General features: G+C 32.6%; 1 protein-coding gene across 1 annotated transcript in view; it reads left to right on the forward strand.

Moving 5' to 3' along the window:
* GPR137C (G protein-coupled receptor 137C) overlaps positions 1-21396 on the forward strand; it is a 53733-nt gene that overhangs the window by 24010 nt on the left and 8327 nt on the right. Inside the window, exons 2-3 of the mRNA XM_072963968.1 lie at positions 5609-5652; positions 7155-7383. Of these exons, the coding sequence (XP_072820069.1) occupies positions 5609-5652; positions 7155-7383 (273 nt within the window). The remainder of the gene's footprint in view (positions 1-5608; positions 5653-7154; positions 7384-21396) is intronic.

Raw genomic sequence — 21396 nt, forward strand, 5'->3', positions numbered from 1 at the left:
ACTTGAAACTAATATAATACTATATATTAACTACACTTAAATTTTAAAGTTTTTAGTTAAAAAATAAAATGGCCCACTTATTCAGTTTTTCTAATATTAAGAAATACCTAGAAAGATATGACCCCTTTGACATAAATTGACATCAGCCAATCATTTAGATGTCTCTTATTTACCATTCTAAACTTCAGGAAATCTACATAGAGCACATGTTAACTATGCTTCATGAACTATCCTTCACTCTTAAGATCTTAACAAATAATATATGATTGTTTGACATTTCTTGATATTCATATTTTTTAATAGGATCATGTCCTGTTAACTATATTCTATACAATACTTGGAGTCTACTAATATTAGGTCATTGTTTTTAACCTTATTATAATCTAATTGTGATTGAAGTACCTGGTTGTGTTTATATGCTGCATTGTAACAGTCTGCAAATCTGAGATGACACTTGACCTTTAATTCTTTCCTTATTCAGCTAAATTCCCTCTCACACCCATTATTTATCCCATCCCATGACCTTATGGATTACACTTCCCACCCTGTCCCCTTTCTCTTCTTCATTTGAATACTGTATCTTCATTGAAATCTAGCTTTTTCCAGATGATGCTTCATGCCTTATAAACACCCCATCTCAATTTGTGGGAAGAACAATCAGCCCATTTTATGTTTCCCAGTACTACTTACTGATGTTACACCACCATCATCTTTCTGAAATCTATGCCATCTGATTAGATCATCATTGGCTATAATAATAACAACTTCCACTTTTGTGAACGAATCATCACTTTCTTTCTTCTAGCCTAGTCTTTTGTTACATAGATCTTTTTCAAAGCCCATATTGGTAACCTATCCAGTGTCTCTCAATTCAGTGACTTCTCAGATCTCTAAAACCCTCCATTTCTTTGGAGCTGCCCAACAGCATGACCACACCTTAGATCAACTCATGAAAATGAAGCAATTCTTTCCAACCAGTTTCTTCTCTTTCCCCTTATACTTCTTAAATTCATCCCTTTATCTGTTTTCTACCCTCATCCTAACTTTTACTCACTTTACCCCTTTTGTCTTCCCCACTCCATTAGCTTCCTTCTGATGTCACATGCACTTAGAAACTATAGTCAATCTAGTATTCCTCATCCCTTGATTTGGTTGTGCTGATATGGTTCACTCACCTACTTTTTCTTTCGCTACGATAGTTCTACATATTACAGTTCTAAATTATTACTTGAAAAATACCATGTAGTTATTTGAACTGTTTATAGTGGCATCCATTTTTTCTGTTAGATTGTTTCAATTTTAAAATCAGGAAACCTGCTGACTGTGTCCACTGTCAACTGCCTGCTTGAACTGGACCTCTCTGCTTCCCAACCTTTCATTCTTGATTACAAATGTTTTCCATATTCCAAGTGCTTAAATCTAACATCCATTCTCAGGATATGATCTTGCTTCCTACTTTACTAGAAAAAAAAATAGAATCCATCTGCCAAATCCTCTCCTCCATTCTCTCTAGATCAAAATGTTTGTATCCATGCTACATCCAAATTTCTCATTTTAACAAAGAGTGGTTTGTAGATTATTTTAAATTTTCTGTGCCTCCATTTACCATTTCACCCTCTCTAGTTCATTTCTAATCAGCAGATTATTACATCAGAAACTGTGGAAGTCTGAGATTTTACCCTACTTGAAAGCTAACAGGTTAGCCTGCCATAGTTTTATGTACATATACCAACACTTATGCCCCTAAATATCTCTACTTTGAGTTTCAGCTGTCACCTCTGTAGTGACTGTTATTTACTTTTTATATTCCAAATCTCAATATTTCTGCTTGTATGTAATAAATTTTAAAATTAATAATCAATTCCATGACCTGACTTTTTAAAAAATTTTGTCAGTGGGGCTCTCATTCTATTAGTTCTTTAGATTTAAAACTTGAGAATGAGGTTGAGTGGACCCTCTCAAATATATCAGTCTTTTAACTGGAATTCTTTATACCATTCTAATCCTTTGTCTACACTGTCACCTAAGAAGTCACTCAAACATAAAATCATATTACAGGTTTGTGGGAGTTAAAAGCCTAATCCTTTGGCATTTTTCCTTTTGTTTTATTTCCTTTGGCATTTTTATACAATATCCTGTGATTGGATGACTGCCGGCCCCTCCAGTTTTAACTTGTGTCATATGTCCCATACTCACCCAGACCACATCATACCAGAGTACTTGCTTTGACCTAAATTGAGTGCTCATTTATTCAAACATTGTCTGAAAACCTACTGTGAACCAGGCATTATGCTGGGCACTGAGGCTATAAATATGAGTACGTTACAGTCTCTCAGAGGGAAATAAAAATGTAAATAAATGCCATAGAGTGTGATTTGTAATACCAGGGTACAGAGTGGTTTCCCTCTTCTAAGGCACTTAGAGTGACAACATAAAGGATTGAAGGATGAGTTGGAATTTGTTATATGGCCATGAAATCATATTTCAGGTAAAGTAAAAACATGTGCAAAGGCATGGAGATGTGAAATTGAACCCCTTATTTGAAAGTTGTCAGTAATTGAGAATGAGCAAACCATAAGATTGAAGATGGGATAAAAGGATACAATGATGGGAAGGTGGAGCTGCTAGATGATAAAAGACCTTTATGCATCAAGAGTGTGGGCTTTTTCTTGGAGTAATATGATCAGATTTACTTTTAAAAAGAAGGTGCTCCATCATAATAATAATTTATTCAGGCAAGAATTTTTTTATGAAGTATAGTCAGTTTACAATGTTGTGTCAGTTTCTGATATACAGCATAATAGCTCAGTCATACAAAGAATTATTGGTAGATGCTAAAACTAGTGTATGAAAGTGTGAAGAATGAAAGATAGTTACTAGTCTCTAAATGTCTTTCCATATGACACTATTAACAGTGGGAAAAACAGTAACTTAAGAGTGGAGAAACCTGGTAGATACCATCTTAACCAATGATCAAAGTTAATATCACAGTAATGGGCAAGTCAACATCATGATCCTCCTGACATAAAGCACTAAGAAGAATGCAGCACCACCATTTCTACCAAAATGCATATTCCAAATCTAATCATGAGGCAACATCCAATAATCCCAGACTGAGAAGCATTCTTCAGAATCACTGGTCTGAACTCTACAAATTGAATATTATGTAAGACAAAGGGAAAAAAAAGATTAAAGGAGATTAAATATATACAAACTCTATGTATAATACATAAATCTGGATTCTTTTCCCCCCATAAATGGCATTTTGGACACTAAATGGCAAAGTCTGAAAAAGGTCTGCAGATTAGATAATGGTATTTTATCAATATCAATTTTATGATTTTTGTAATTATTCTGGTTATATAAGAGAATTTACTTTTTTCAGGGAAATATACATTGAAGTATTTAGGGATAAAGAGGCATCATAATGTATACAACTTACTCTCAAATGACTTTTGCAATCATATATAGAACATGTTCATATATAAAACACATTTGTAGCAGCATCATTCACAGGATCCAAAAGGTGGAAGCTATCAAGTGTCCATCAGTGGATGAATGGATAGACAAAATGTGGTATATCCATACAATGGAATATTATTCAGCCTTTAAAAGGAAGGAAATTCTGACACATGCTACATGAGTGATGTACATATATGAACCTTAAAGACTTTATGCTAAGTGAAATAATCCATTCACAAAAGGACAAATATTGTATGGTTTCCCTTATATGAGGTACCTAGTCAAATTCTTAGAGACAGAAAGTAGAATGGTGGTTGCCAGGGGCTGGAGGGGAAAAGAATAAGGAGTTGAATGGATACAGAGTTTCAATTTGGGAGGATGAAAAAGCTCTAAAGAGATGGATGATGTTGATGGTTGCCCAACAATGTGGGTGCACTCAATGCAACTGAAATGTATACTTAAAAAGGGTTAAACAGTAGTAAGTTTTATCATATATATATATACATATATATGTTAGTACAATTTTTAAATTAAGATAAAACATGTTGAGAGATGAGAATAAAGGAAAAGTAGTAAAATGAACAGTTACCTTCTCAAGATATAGGTGGAGTAAAGAATGAAAGCAGAGAGACCAATTAAAAGGCTGTTGTAATAACTCACTGTAGTAGTAGAGACAGAAAAATCTGATGCATCTGAGAATGATTTAAGTGGTACAATTTAGTGACTAATGGGATAATACTTTAGAACCCTCTATCACAACTGGCTTCTGGTAGATGGTGGTACTGTTAACCAAAATACAATAGATATGAGTAGATGCCCAGGCTGTCATCTTTGCCTGAGCATGTACCTGTCTAACACTCATTTACCCTTCATAACTTGGCTCAAATGTGACTTCCTTCAAAAAGTCCTCCCTGACTCTTTACAGTCTTTCTCCTTTCCCCTTACTTCTCACCATCTCCTGGACTGAATTAGTCTTTCTCCCTTCCTAAATGTTGAGATAGCATCTTCTGTATTGATATGACAATGTTTGAAAATAGTTGGCTTGTCTCCTTCTTCCATGCACTGAGCTTCTTGAGAGCAGAAACAGTTACTGTATTTATGAATCCATGGCATCTTTCATAGCCTGTGCTCAGTAAATGAATGAAATCAGTAAGTTATTGAGTACTTACACTGGTTTTCGTTATAATGTTTTGTACTTGCCTCTTTCTTTCCAGATTCCATACTCTATTTCAGTAGTCTGAAAGATCATGCTCTATTTCAATAGTCTTATAACTAGTCTTTCTACTTCTAGTCTGCAGTTTCTCTGTAGTTTCCTGTACACAGATGCCAGATAAGTGAAATTCCATATTTTGGAGTGCCTATATAAAAACCTTCAATATCTTCCCATTATCTGAATAATAAAGTTCAAATTTACCAGTTAGGAATTGAGACCTTCCACACTATGTTCTCAGATGTTACCATGTTTATTTCAAATTCTACTTACGTTTCTGCTTGACTTTATTCATCAAGTATTTGAGGACCTGCCTATTGCAAGGCTCTATGAAGGAAGTAAGTTTACTAAATATGATATATGTTCACTATCTTTGTGTTTATTTTTTGGTCCTTGTTTCCTTTTGCTACTTCATTTCATCTTAGGGGGAAATAATATTTGGCGAACACTCAGCCATATCCATATTTAAGTAAGTTGTTCCATTTCAGACAAAACATGATTAATGGAATTTAGACTAGGTGGCAAGCCATCCAGCACAATATCTGGCTCAAATAAAAGTTCAGGGGAGGGTAATAGCTCAGTGGTAGAGCATATACTTAACATGCACCAGGTCCTGGGTTTAATCCCCAGTACCTCCATTTTTTTTAAAAAAGCTTAAAAATAAAGTTCTATGAATGTTTAAACTGGATTACTTCTGTTTAAAATTTTAAAGATGGAAATTTAAGTTTAAGATTATAGCAAAGAAGGTTATTAGTTTATGGTTTTAAGCCTTGGGAAACCTGCCTCTTTTTGCTTCAAGGTAGTCCAACTCTTAACTTTGAATTTTACTTGCCATCTGTTATTATTTGTTGCTGTATCACTTTGAAACACAAAGTCAAAACAAATTTAAGAATACTGTATTACACATGTTTTCAAAATTTTCTATTCTCTTTATAGGTTATATGTAAAGTCAGATGTGCAACTGAACTTGACAAACACAAGTAAGTTTCATGAGTAATGAGATCTAAAATTTTTCACAGCAGACTTCTCAAAATAGAAGGGCTCGGTAGTTGAGGGAGCCTTAGCCGCCTTATAGACGATCAGGTAGTTAGATTAGTTCACAGGAAGTGAACTGAGTAACCAGCAGTCCTCCCCCTTCAGCCATATTGCTGGCTAACACCTTTGTTTGTCCCGTTGCAAATGTCAGATGTAGTTTCATAGGATCCACAAATACTGAATGTAGATTATGCTGTTTGGGGTGAGAATAGATAGCATAGTTCCATGAAATAAGTAATGCTTCGGTACTGATTCACCTCAAAAATGAAAGTGCTAAGCTGGGGAGTCAGGAACCTTGGGTTTCAGACCAATTCTCCCACAAACTTGCCAACTATTCAACTCATCTGTCTTCTCCATGCTTTGTTTCCTAAACTACCATAATCCCCTGGATGTGTGGGTAATTTCAAGGTCAGACTGGGGTTTCAAAATATAACTGTTTTATTATTTAATCTGAGAGAATGTTAATATTTAAGCTTCTCAAACTAAAATCTTTGTAGTTTGTGTGTATACTTAACAAAGATAGCTTGTTACAGGTTACACATTACCTTCAATTTTCCTTGTGTAAATTATTTCCAAAGACAGACAACTTTTTATGATTCCCACTATTGAAAGTGACCCAAAACAGAATATATTAGAATAAATTTCTAGATCATATTAATTTGGAGTATAAATGTATTTGAACTGGGATTACTTTTGTATAGATAGCTATTCCAGCTGCTTGATACAGATAGCTATACCTTACCTGATGGGTTTTTATAAGGTGGTCTAATTTTTTTTAGGGGAAAGTTGTCGAGTATTTCACTATGGGAGTTGTTCTGTATGCATAGTAAATATGCAACTTTCTAAGAAGATAGGGTATGATGAGTGTATGAAACTCTGCATAGGTAGTCCCTATCTTTCTTCTTAGTCATGTTTGAAAGAAATGTTTGCTATAGATAATCAGATGTTCATAAAATTGAACATTGTTTTAAACACATTTCCCTTAACTCTTAAAGTTAATATTAGGGATCAATTAAAATTTATATAAAGTATATTATTTTTCCAGGCAAATTATAAAAGCCTGATAACTCTCGGAATGGAAGGGTCAATGAAAATGTGCTTAGCAATCATAAAAATGAAAAATTCAGGATTGCCTGAATTAATGTTAAAATAGTCCTATATTATTCCTCCTAGTAGAGGCGACTGAATTCAAGTCCACATGAGATTATTTTTAAATTAATGCTTTAAAATCTGATGCCATTTTTAAATGGTTTAGATACTAATTTTATAACAGCAAAAATATCCCAAGTAACTGTGAGTAATTATTAAATTTATATTTAATGAAACTGCAAACAGTTTAAATTGAAGGAATTATTGTACTTAAAGTAACACACTAATTCAGCATTAAATTTAATTTCTCATTAGTTTTATAAACTAATAACCTAATAAATTCATTTTTTTCTTTCAGAATTCTATTGCATTTGGGCTTTATAATGGCAAGCCTTCTCTTTTTAGTGGTGAACTTGACTTGTGCAATGCTAGTCCACGGAGATGTCCCAGAAAATCAGTTGAAATGGACTGTGTTTGTTCGAGCGTTAATTAATGACAGCCTGTTTATTCTTTGTGCCATCTCTTTAGTTAGTTACATATGCAAAATCACAAAAATGTCATCAGCAAATGTCTACCTCGAATCAAAGGTAAGTATATTTCTTAAATTTACACTTAAAGATCTAACTTCAAATCCTCATCCTATGAACTATATTTTAATGGAAATTTTATATTTCTTTAAAAAATATTCTGAATGGCAGGTACGTTTTTGAGCATGAAAGGATGCTCACAAGAAATCAAAATGTATTAAAAACTTAGCCCTTACTAAACAATGTTTTTTTAAAAGAAGCTTATACTGAGCATATTGTATTTTCTATAATTTATATCCTCTGCATTGGAGGCTAATTAAATGAAGTAAATCAGAATTTATATGAATATATCACAAATAGTCTAGTATACAAAGCCATACCAACAACTCAAGATTTCATCAGTAAGAGTGCTGGTATTGCCATTAAACAAATTTACCAGATTATATCTGCATACATTTGGATTAACAATGTCAAGATGTCATATTGGTAAAGTAGTGTTTATTTGTATAAAGGTTTCTAAAATGTTAACTTTACCTATGATATTTGAAAAAGCTTGTCATGTAACTGAATTTATAAATGCCTTGCTTCTCCCTCTCCTTATGCTTTGGATCAGTAAACAGAAGCCAGTGTTTACCTGTTAACAAAAAACTATGGACATTTCTGCAGTTGTTGATTGACAATGGTTGAACAGTGGATCCGTATCATGGTGTATGTATGGCATTGGGTGTGGGGGATAGATGTACGGATATTGGTGCATGGAATTATACAAACATACAAGCTTGCTTTAATTTGGCATCGTTGCCTATTTCATTGAAAATAAGCAAGATTATGTCTTAAACAGAAAAGTTCTCTGAAATATTTTTAGACTTCTATATTATTATCCTCTATATAGTCCTAGTAAAGGAAGGTACTATAATTAAATGCATGGTAATCAACTTGTCCATTAAATTTAGGAGGCAACTTTAATTTTATTTTCTAAACATATATCAGTAGAAATACAAATATAGAAATAATAATAGAGAAGAGAAAGAGAGAGGCAGACAGACTTACTTTCAAACCCATTATCTTACCTGGAAAATTATTTTATTCAACTTCCATTCTAAAGGTTACATCCTAAACTTTAAATATGTTAGCTAATTCTGGCTTCAGTTTAAGTGTTAAGAATAATACAGGGGGAAGGTATAGCTCAAGTGGTAGAGTGCATGCCTAGCATGCCTGAGGTCCTTGGATTCAATCCCTAGTACTTCTACTGAAAAATCAAATAAATAAATAAACTTAATTACCTCCCCCCTGCAAAAAAAAAAAAGAATAATACAATCACTGTTGTTGTGGTACATAATCTCTTGGTGTAGCAACAACATCTTCTCATAGTGTAATGACATCACCATAGAATCCATACCTCTTGCTTGAAGTGATAACACATGTGGTTGAATTTAAAGGGCTTCTTTTTGGCATACCTAGCAACTTTCTAAGTTTGGTTCTACTTGCTTTGAAATAGCAACTACTCTGACTATGGTAAAGTCACCAATCTGAGAAGGGAAGTTCATCTGATAACTCCTCCAGAAATTTCAAACACCTTCCCCTAACTATCATATGGAAGGTATTCACTTAAATGTAAAAGGTGCATGGATTCAGAATTCTCTGGGAACACTACAGAAAGACGTGTTCAAATACGTACCTATTAAAGGTAAATATAATATGAGGTATTAGATTATTTGTATTATATTGTACTGTTATGTAGTTCTTGGTCTTCCTAATTAGGTTATAAATATCTTTATACAGAGAGTACATCATCTTGCTTTCACATTCTCCTTGTAAAATCACTAGGCTTATTCTTGTGTTTTGACTTCTATGACAATATTCAGTAATGACCATTTCTTTTATTCAGTCAACAAATATCTGTAAAGCATCTGCCTCCTCCACTTTCAAACTGCTTTGTTTTCCTGAAAGCTCAGTCTTCTGTTTTTCTCTTTTTATTCTTCCTTCCTTCTTCTACATATTTGGTGATAATGAGAACCTCCATAATTTGTCTCAACTAACCTTAACTGCCTTATTTCTCAATGGCACAGAGTATCTTCCGTGTCTATATCCTTAGGCTTTTTCATCTTCCAGGAATGCCTTTTCCCCCTCCCAGTGCTCTATTCCTGTTTGTCCTCATCTTACCAAACTTTAAAGGCATCACTCTAATGTTTCCTCTTTTTATGAACTTAATTTGGTCCCTTCTCCTCCATCTCCAAAGTAAAATTTAGAAATAACTCTCTATCTCAATGTTCTTAAATTTTATTTTATTCTTTTAACAACTGGAACACTGTTGTAAGTTGGTTCTTTTTCAAAGCAGCAACTCTAACTTGTGTTTAATGTTAGTTACTATTAGTTTGAATAGTTTATTTCTACTCTTTCATTTTTTAATTTTCTTATATATGTAAGGTTGTTACTTTGTTCCATATCTGTGTTCTTATGTAGACACTGAATTTATTATTTTGTTAATGAATAAAGATATTTAGGGGAATATGTTTTCTCAAGTACTGCCTTGGCAGCTTTCCGTAATCTCATTATATTGTAGCAACATTCTTATTTGACAAAAACAAAGAAAATTTTCTGTTTGGATTTCACCATGTCTCAAATACTACATATTTGCACATCAGTGTGAATTAGATGGTATCTCTACACATAGGTCTTCCTTCAGCTCACTTTGGTAAAAAGTCTAAAATTCAGGTATCTGTCCTCTTCAGGCCCTCTAACTTCCGTAAGAATTTACCAGTTTTTCCCTCTGCTCAACTGTCCATGCATATGAGTCAGGCCTACTAAACGATGTAGAATTTCTATAGTCTAGGATCTTGTTAGAGAAAATAAACTACCAGCTGTTAGATTCAAAGGCGTAATTGCCAGAAAGGTTACCTGAAGGATGTACAGTCTGTCCATTCCCTTGCTTTTTCTATATTTTATCTTCTGCCCCATCCAGACATTGTAGAGTTGTGTGCTGAAACTGCATTGTACCCTGGATAGAATTGTCTTTCCTGACAGTGTGACATTATGCTTTGGCCTTCATCAAGAAATATGTAAGAAATTTCTTGTAAGAAACATTTATCTTAAAATCACTATGTATAATGTTGAGGCTATTGTCCACACACTCAATGTTCCCCAGAAAATATCTTTTTCTCCAATTCAGTACCAGGTAAAACATTACTGATTAAATACTTCTTTTCCCTGGCTACTGTATCATTCAGAGGCAAATATGTGGCTCACCTTTATATCAATCGTAGATGACCTTACTTTTTTTTTTTAACTTTAGTATATTTGATTTACAATTTTGTGTTAGTTTCTGGTATATGGCATAATGATTCAGTTATACATGTATATATTCTTTTTCATTATAGATTATTACAAGATACTGAATGTAGTTCAAACATTAGGTCCTTGATGTTTATCTAGTTTATATATATAATTTATATCTGCTAATCACCAAATCCTGATTTATCCCTCCCCCTACCCTTTCCCCTTTGGTAACCATAAGTTTGTTTTCTATGTCTGAGTCTCTTTCTGTTTTGTAAATAAGTTTAGTTCTATCATTTTTTTTAAGATTTCACATGTAAGTGATATCATATGATATTTGTCTTTCTCCATCTGACTTCACTTGGTATGATAATCTCTAGGTTTATCCATTTTGCTGAAAATGGCATTATTTCATTCCTTTTTATGGCTGAGTAGTAGTCCATTCTATAAATATACCATATCTTCTTTATCCAAGCATCTGTCAATGAACATTTAAGTTGCTTCCATGACTTAGCTGTAGTAAATAGGGCTGCTATGAACATTGGGATGCTTGCGTCTTTTCGAATTATAGTTTTCTCTGGATATATGCCCATGAGTGGATCATATGGTAAATCCTATGTTTATTTTTCATTTTGTGTGTATCTCTGTAATTACTTCAAATTCTATTTTGCAATGAGGGTTATATAAATTAAAAACTGGGATTGGATATACTTTGGGATATGTTTAGATCTCTTTTTCAGGTATATTGATTTTTAAAATTAATTTAAAAAGACCTTAGCAAGAGGCAGTGAATCATAGTGATTAAGAGCTGGAAACTTGGAATCAGAGAGATAAGGATGTAGATAAATCCCATTTCTCTACTTATTGGCTGCATAACATTGGACAAGTAACAGCAAAAGTGTCACCCTCCTGATCTGTAAAATGGAAATGATAGTGCTGATCTCATAGATTATTTGAAGATAAGAGTAGTACTTCTTATAAGGTTGTTTTAAGAATTAAATAAAATGCATATAAAGTGGTTAGTAGAATACCTAGCGCTTGGGAAGGGCTTATAAATGTTAGCTATTATGATCCTAATGTATACTAAGGGATGGGAATGTAGCTTCAGAAAGTTCTTGAATACCTGAAATTGTAGGCAAAATTTATTTGTAGACAGGTTCTATATATGTAATCAAATTCTCAAAAGGAACAGTGAAAAAGAATAAGAATCACTGAAGTATAATATTTGTCTTTTAAATATTTTAATTTTATTTGACTCTACCTTATTTATGTCTCATTCCACCCAGATTTTGATAAGGGTTGAAATCTCTGATAGATTATATTTCATCTAATATTTAACTCACTTTTCTCAGAAAATTTGGAACAAGTATTGTTGAAGTTATATAATGGCCTTTTTAATTGTAGGTAGTATTTTTTGTTCTGAAATCTACCGTATCTTTTATTATAATCTCAGTTTTATATTATTTGCATGGGCATGATAAACTTAATATTATCCTTTAACTTTTTGCCTATTGCTGACATTTCAAATGTGTCTCATTAACTTTGGGAAAAATATTACATAGTTTCTTTTTTACAAACTCTTTATATTGTAAGCAAATAGTTTATAGCTATTGATATGCTTGTTTGTTAGTATTGGTCTTTTTCTCCCATTAAGTTTTTCTTTTTACTGATGTTTGCTTTGCCTTTATTTGTATGATTTCTGTGGTATATTTGAATTTATTTACTTTTTATCAGAACTATAATGTGACTTTCAGCATTACAATGAATATAATAAAATTATTTTTATTCTAATATTCCTTTCCATTCAGAAAAATAAGAATATTTATAATAATATAGAAGACATCATTTTTAATAGACAAAATAACTTATCAGCAGAAAAAGATTTAAACCAATGGTTGATGTTTAGCCTCTATAGTAGCAAATTGGGATTATCTGTGTGAAAGACCACTGAAAGGCAGGATGGGAATAAAAGTTAAGCTTTTAGCCTTATTTCTCTGGTCAAGGACATACACAATTGTTTATCTAGATAAGAATATAAAAGAATCATTGTCTGACTCAAGGCCCGCTGGTCTCCCCACTGTCAGCCATTTGCAAATAATGTATTTTCTCCCCTTCTCTCTCCTAAATGTCTAACAGTGTTAGTTACTATGTGAACCTTTCTGCCCCATGTTCACTCAACCTTTGATCCATATGAATTAATGTATTGGGATGGGAGGCAGCATCAGTATCTTGCAGAGACACAGTAACATTTAACTAAACTATATTTCTGATCTTTCATGCAAATCAGCCTATCCTGTAAGAATAAAGAAGTGGTGTATGATAACTTAGGCCATAATTAAACAGCCTTAAATACCATTAGTCTCTCTTCCATCACCCTGAAATATGATTTTACCAGAATTTGGGAAGGATGATGGTGGAAAAATAGAGGCTGTATCATCTTCTGTAATAGATATGAGTGCCACCTTCCCAATATTCTGTTATAATTTCTCTCTTGAGTTACTGGGATTTACTTCATCCATCTTAAGCTGTGGCACTTCTTTAATGTACCCTCTTTGTTACACTAATTCTTATACTCCAAGTCTTATTTCCTATCCTGTTGCTGCGCCAACCCACCACACACTTGTTCCATTTGAAAAATCCCTGCTAACAACACTGGGTTTATATCTTGTATCTACTCCTAAGCTCAAGTAGTTTCCTTACACTTTTAGATTCTTTTACTAGATCAGCAGGTATTTTCAGAATTTTTTTTCCCCATGGTCAGAAGGTCCTCCCAAGAAAAGCCATCTACTCCATAATGATAGGATCCTAGGAGCTGAAATCTAATTTCTTGTGTCTTAGCGTCATGAAACTATTTTTGAAGCTGTTTAGGCCTTATAATTATCAAAATATATTTTTTAATTTACTAATTGAGACTACTTTGTTTTCTTATTTTTGATGCTTAGTTTGGCATTCTAATTTCAAAATGGAAATAGCATTTGTGAGATGGATTCAAAAAGTATGTGCAGGGTTCTACTTCTGGTATTGGCTGAGTAACTTCTATTGGACCCAACCTTCTACAGAAAGCAATGATAAATTCTGGACAAAATATGAAAAACACTGGAGGCACTGAAGAGCAACCACTTAGAAGAAGGAAATGACACTGAGTGAGTTTCCTGTTTTTTACAGCTTCTAGCCTGAGGGAAAGTCCCATCCATGGTGCAGCCAAAACTTGAAGAGAAACCTGCTATTCTACTTGCTTAAATAACTGTGGGACAAAATTCAAGAAATTACTCCAGATGGAAAGTGAGAGGGAAATCTCAGGAAGAAGGCAGCCAGATAGAGGAAGTTTCAAATTCTGATTATAAACTCTGCCACATTTTTTATCAGATACCTGAGCTACACATGTGCAGGACAGACTCCAAGCAGCAGCACAGTTAAGGATAAAGGAATTGAACTAAGATTTCAGCTGCTATCTATGAATGGAAGGCAGTTTGGTATTTGCGTCTAACTAGAATAATTATCTGCTAAAAATAAAAAAATATTTTAAAAGGGAAAAAAAGAAAAATCAGTATTTTTCAAAGGACTATAAAAACATCCAGACCCTAAAACATGGCACTCAGAATATCCAGAACACAATCCAAGGTTACTAGATATATGAAGAAACAGGAAAATACCACTCATACTCAAGAGCAAAAAGCAAGACTCAAAAAGCAATCATAGGAGGCAATTCCCCACAGATGATCCAGAAGTTGGATTTATCAGACAAAAATTTTATAGTATACTTGAAGATGTAAAGGAAAATATACTTGGATGAATAAATAAATAATAAATCTCAAGAGAAACAGAAACTATTTTTTAAGACCACCAGAAATTCTAGAATTTAAAAAAATACAATATTTAAAATTAAATAGTAACTAGTTGGGCTTAGCAGCAGATTGGAAATGAAAGAAGAATCAGTGAACATAAATCAATAGAAATTATTCAATCTGAAGAACAGAGGAGAGTCAAGAGAAAGATGATAATAAAATGAACAGAATCTCAGGGCCAAATTATATATAACTGGAACTCACAAAGGAAAAGAGGGAGAAAATTGGGTTGAAGAAAAAATTTGAAGAAATATGACCTAAATTTTCCAATTTTGATGAAAGACATAAATTTACAATTTCACGAAGCTCAGCAAACCCGATCAGGATAAATATGAAGAAAATATCACCTAGGTTCGCTGTAGCCAAAGTGCTTAAAACCAAAAAGAAAAAAATTTGAGAGCAAAAAAAAAAAAGACACATACATAGGGTACATTGATTCAAACATTTGCTCACTTCTCATCAGAAATAATGGGAATCAGGAGATATGGAAACAGTATCTTTGAAATCCTGAAAGAAAAATGTCAACTCTGAAATCTGTATCCAGGAAAATATTCTTAAAGAATGATGAAGAAGTAAAAATATCTTCAGATAAAAGAAAACTAAGAGGGTTCATTACCAACAGACCTATACTACAAGAAATGCTGAGAAAATTCTACAGACTGAAGAGAAATAAAATCAACTTGAATTTAAGCTCATCAGGAAGAAATGAAGAATATGAGAAATAATAAATATGTGGGTAAATATAATTTCTTAATTTCTTTCAAATACATATGACTATGCAAATCAAAAATTATAATGTGAGGCTTACATGTGCAGATATAATATATAATTTTCTATGTAGTATATAACAACCATAGCACTATAGCATAAAGAATAGGGCCTATGTTGTTGCAGTTCTCACATTTTACATCAAGTGGTATAATATTAACTGTTACTTAGATTGTGAAAAGTTACATACATATAATCTCTAGAGCAGTGGTTCTCAAACTTTTTGGTCTTAAGATCCCATTACACTCCTAAGAATTGTTGAGGACCCCAAAGAGCTTTTGTTTATGAGATTGTATCTACCTGTATATACATTTTAGAAAAAAGATTGAGAAATTTTTACATATTCATTTATTAATTCATTTAAAATAATAATAAATCAATTATATTTACATAACATGTTTTTATGATAAATATTATATTTTCCAAAACAAAAATAAATTAGTGAGAAGATCGACATTGTTATACATTTTGCAAATCTCTTTAATGTCTGACTAAGTAGAAGACAGCTGGATTTTCATGTCTGCTTCTGCATTCAATCTGTTGTGATATGTTGTTTAGGTTGAAGTATATGAAGAAAATCCATCCTCACAGATATATATAGTTGGAAAATGGAGGAGAATTTTAATAGCCTTTTCAGATAATTGTGGATATTCTTCTTTAATACTACACCAAAACTCTGAAGTGGAGGTTTCTTAAGGGTTAGTTGCCATGTGGAATCTAAAACCACAGTAGTGAACTTTTTGTACTCTCCATTGGTCTATCTTGCACTTTGAGTTTGTAAGATTATGCATTGATCATTGGAAAAGAGTAGTCACAGATCTTTAAAATGTTGATGCATTTCTTTAGACTGTATCCATAATAACATTTGTTATTATTACTACCAGTCTCATCAGAATAGTATTTAAGTTTTGGGAAACTGCCAATCTCACAGTGGATATAAGTGCTCTCAGGTTTTCAAAAATTCCAAGTTTCACTTGAAAGTTCATATTTCATTGTTGGCAATAAATATTGTCAGATGTTTTCTTTGACATGACAGGCTCATTTCATTTATTTTTGAGAAAAAATGTATGCACATTAACCAAGTCTGAATAACCATTGTTTGTCTGCCGTAGTTTTCTGCTAGGTAAAAAATCAGTTTCATGAAAAAAGTGGCTAGTTCAGCTCACAAGTCAGTCACATAAGTGCTTCTCCTCAAGACAACCACTTTGCTTCAGGATGCCGCAGAATTGCTTTAAGTGCACGTCTTATCACACAGAATATTAAATAGATATGTACTCTAGAGTCAATATTCAGTAAATATTTTCACTGCTTCATCAAGGACATTCTTAAGTGAAGTTGTCTTTTTTAACAGGGAGTGCATAGTACTGAATAGAATAGGACAGTTTGGTGCCACTGTATTGATTTGTACTGTGGTGCAAAGTTTTACCCACTATTGCTTTTGTACCATGAGTGAGATTATCAATGCAGTTGGCCCAGGATAAACAATCAGAAGAATTTTCAACACTTTGAATATTTCAGTACTATTTGTGTTTCTTCTCAGACATTGACATAAAAGATTATTTTCTTGGATGATTAGTTGGTGCTGACACCAGATGAATACAAACAAAATTAGTCCTGCTATATCAGATTCATTTATTTGTAAGGCAGAAATACAACTCTATTGACAAGACATTAAATCACTCTTTATGCTTTCAGTTAAATCTTTGAGTCAGTGAATTTCTGTATTGGAAAATAGCAATGCCATAATTTCTTTTTGGACTTTTCATCCAGCAGGCATTCAGTGATATCAACAGTACAAGGCTTTATTAGTCTCTAAGTTAATGTGTATGCTTTGCCAGCCAATGCAGTATAACAACTCAGCCTGTAAAATGCTTGAGTGGCTTTTTAATTTCTAGTTTGGAAAGTTATACAAATAATTTGTGGTGTTTAAAATGCTCACCACACCTGTATTTAAATTTTTAATCCTTTTGCTTTAAACTCTGAATGATTGGTCTCAAAATGGTGCTGCAGCTTCACTTGGACATAATGTTCTGTCACAGAAGACACAATAAGGTAAATGATTAACATTTATAAAACCTATTGAAAGGTAGTTTTCATTACATTTCATTTGATAAAAGAAGAAATCAGTTTTATCTGGTTACTTTGATGTAGATTTCTTTCTTCAAGTCAGAGAATTCTAACACTCATCTTTCTCAGCATCTTTGAGGTAAACAGAAGCTGTATGTTGAGAAAAATATTTTTTATTGTAATAAAATGTACATAACATAAAATTTACCATTTTAACCATTTTAAAATGTACAGTTCAGTGGCATTAAGTACATTCACATTGTTGTGCAACCATCACTACTATCCATCTCCAGAACATCTTCATCATCCCATACTGAAACTTTGTGCCAATAAAACAGTAAGTCCCTATTCCTAAGCCAATAACCCATTCTTAAACATGGAAAAAATTATAATTGTTTCATCTTAGAATAAAATATGATTAATATCTAAAATGAGTTTAATATTAAAGTTAATTTTTTAATTTCTGAAGTAAAGCCTTAAATATTGTAAAACAAATCTGTAAATTGTACCTGTTTTTGTTGTGCTGCCATATAAGTACAAGGAAAATTTTAGGATTTCAAAATAACTACTTGTTTGGTAATAATGAGGTTTTATCACATATAGCATGTGCAAACAAAGAAAACTAGTAAGAATCCAGTAAAAGTACAGAGAACAAGCTGAATTAATCTCTGAAAATGGACATATATATACCCTAATTCTATTATATCAGGAATCTGGAACACATAAGAATGCAGACATACACAGAGCGTTGACATCATCACATATCATATAGCCTCTGCTATATCAGGGAAACTCTGCTGCGTATTCAAAAGAGAATGAGAATATAACAGGCAAATAACATCTTAGTACTTTTTTTAAAAAATCATTTTGATTTTGATCTTTAAGGTCTCTGGACCACACTTTAAGAATTGTTGCCCTAGAGCAATCACTTAAAGCAAAAAGTAAAAACAAAACAAAACAAAAAATAGAAAAGTATAGTTAAAAGTCCAATAGATAAATTAAAATGGAGTTCCAAAAAAATTCAGGTAACCCAAAAGAATGCAGGAAATGATGGACAGATGAACAACAAATAAATACCAACAACAAAACACAAGAGGGGTAAGCAGAAAACAAGTAGTAAGCCCAAAGTAAGTAGAAAACCTGAAATAATAAAGATCAGGATAGAAATCAATGAAACAAAAAATAAACAATAGAGAAATTAAAGCCAAAAGTTAGTTCTTTAAATAGATCAACAAATTTGATGGACAAAAAAAAAAGCAGAGTGAAAATACAAATTGCCAATACCATAAGTGAAAGAGAGACTATCACCATAGATCTTATTAGACAGTAAAAGAAAAATGAGAGAATATTGTGAACTCTTTGTGCGTAAATTTGACAACTTAAATGAAATGGAGACTTTTTTTTTAAAGTATACTATAACATAATTGATTAAAGACAAAATACAAATAGTCATATATTTGTTAAAGAAATCGAATTTGTTGTCAGAAATTTCCCTCAAAACTCCAGCTCTAATTGCTTTTGCTGATTAATTCTATCAAATATTTTAAAAAGAAATAACTCCAATATTAAACAAACTCTTGAAAATAGAGGAGAAAGGAACACTTCCTAACATGTTTTATGAGAATAACATTACTCTGGTACTAAAACTTGACAAAGATAATATGAGACAGACAAAAACTACAAATTAGTATCCCTTATACTTAGAGATACAGAATCTAAGGAGCATATAAAAAGGATAATACATCATGACTGAAAAGAGTTTATCCCAGGAATGCAACATTGGTTTAACATTTGACAATCAATTAATGTAATTCACTACACTGAGCGAACAAAGGAAAAAAAACAAATAATCATTTGAATAGTTGTAGAAAAAACATTTGACAAAATTCAGCACCCTTCATGATTTAAAAATAACAGTGAAAACTTTCAGCCAATAGGGGATAGAAGGAATATTCCTCAATCTGATAAGATGTCTGAAAAACCTGCAGTCAGTATCATACTTAAAATATTGAATGTTTTGCCCCTAAAGTTGGGAACAAGGCAAAGATTTCCACTCTCACCATTTCTATTCAATTTTCCAGTAAAACAAGAAAAACGAAGGGTATAAAATTGGAAATTAAGAAGTAAAACTGTCTCTAATTGTGTATAACATGATTGTTTATGTAGAAGAGCTTAAGGAATCTACTGAATAACTACTAGAACTAACAAGTGAATATAGCAAGTTCTCAGGATACAAGGTCAAAATACAAAATTGCGTTGTATTCTTATACATACAAGGAGCAATCAGTTAGAAAATGAAATTCAAAAAAAAACACAGTTCTATAGCATCAATAACATTAAAAAATACTTAGGAATAAATTTTTCAAAACAAGCAATACCTTTATAATGAAAACTACAAAATACTCCTGAGAGAAAATAAAGATGACCTAAATCAATGAAAACCATTGTTCATGGATTGGCAGATGCAGTGTTGTTAAGACAGCAATTCTCCCCAAAATGAGCTGTAGATTCAGTGCAGTCCCAGTCATAATTCTACCTTGAGGTTTTAAAAAATGGACACATTTATTCTAAAATTTATATAGAAATGCAAAGGACCTAAAATACTTTAAAAGTAGCTCTTTCCAATAGAGCTTTCTGTGATGATGAAAATATTCTGTATCTGCACTACTCAGTGTGTTAGCTAGCCATATGTGACTACTGAGGGCCTAGTGCTCGAAAGGAACTGATCTTTTAATTTAATTTAGATTAAATGTAAATAGGTAAATACTCACATATGGCTAATGGCTATTGTATTGAACAGTACAGAAGGTAACTCTGAAAAAGAAGAGGACTTAGACTACATGACTTTAAAACTTCATATAAAGCTACAGTAATTAAGACAATGTGCTACTGGCATAACATAGGCAAACAGAGCAGTGAAACAGAATAGACAGGCTGGAAACAGTCCATACTTATACGGTCTTTTGATTTTTGACAAAGATGCTAAAGCAATGCAGAAGGAAAGGAAATCTTTTTAGCTAGTGGTGCTGGAACAACTGCATATCCACATGAAACAAAATGAACTCTAGCTCCTCTGCATACCATACACACACACACACAAATTTCAGAATGGATCACAGACCTAAATAATATTGAAAAGAAGTCTAAAGTTTTTAAAAATAAACACAGAAGACTATCTTTACAACTTGGGTATAAGGAAAGATTTCTTAGGCAGGTCATTGAGAATAACCACAAAAGAATGAGTTCATAAATTAGACTTAATTAACATTTAAAATTTCTCATCAAAATACAAGACTAAGAAAATGCAAAGGCAAGCCACAGACCTCAAGAAAATACCTGCAATACATATGTATCTGACAAAGGACTCATTGCCAGTACGTATAGAGATTGCCTACAACTCAATAATTAAAAAAAAAAAGACAACCCAATTTGAAAACAGTCAAAGATATGAACAGATTTTTCACAAAGAAGATATACAAATGGCTAATAAGCACAATGTCATTAGTCATCTGGAAAAATGCAAATTAAAACCAAAACATCCATCAGCATGGCTATAATTAAAAAGATTGACAACCCCAAAGGTTGTCTAGGATGTGGGACCACTGGAACTCTCATACTTTGTTGAAAGTATAAAATTGTACATCCATTTTGGAAAAAGATCTGGCAGTTTCTTATACAGCTGAATTTATACCTACCATATGACCCAGCAATTCCACTCTTGGGTATTTTCCCAAAAGAAGTGAAAGCATGTGTCCACAAAAAGATTTGTATAAGAATGTTCACAGAAACTGTAAGCAGAAAAAAAATGCATAAACAAATTCTCATATAAACAAACTCATATAATTATACAGTGGAACTAGTGTGGTTCACTGTCCTGGTTTGCCTGGGACTGAGTTTTCTGGGATGCTAAAACTAGGAAACAGTTTTTTTAACTAGGAAATTTTTGAGCAAAGAAGAGGAGTTGGTCACCCTAATTATCCACCTCAGCTGTATAAAGACCTCACAACTGATACATCTACCACCGTGGATAAATCTCAAAACATTATGCTGAGTGAATGATACCTTAAAAGCATTCATATTCTATGATTCTGTTTATATGGAGTTCTAGAGTAGGCAAAAC

This window comes from Vicugna pacos, chromosome 6, assembly GCF_048564905.1.
Source record: "Vicugna pacos chromosome 6, VicPac4, whole genome shotgun sequence".
Lineage (NCBI taxonomy): Eukaryota > Metazoa > Chordata > Mammalia > Artiodactyla > Camelidae > Vicugna > Vicugna pacos.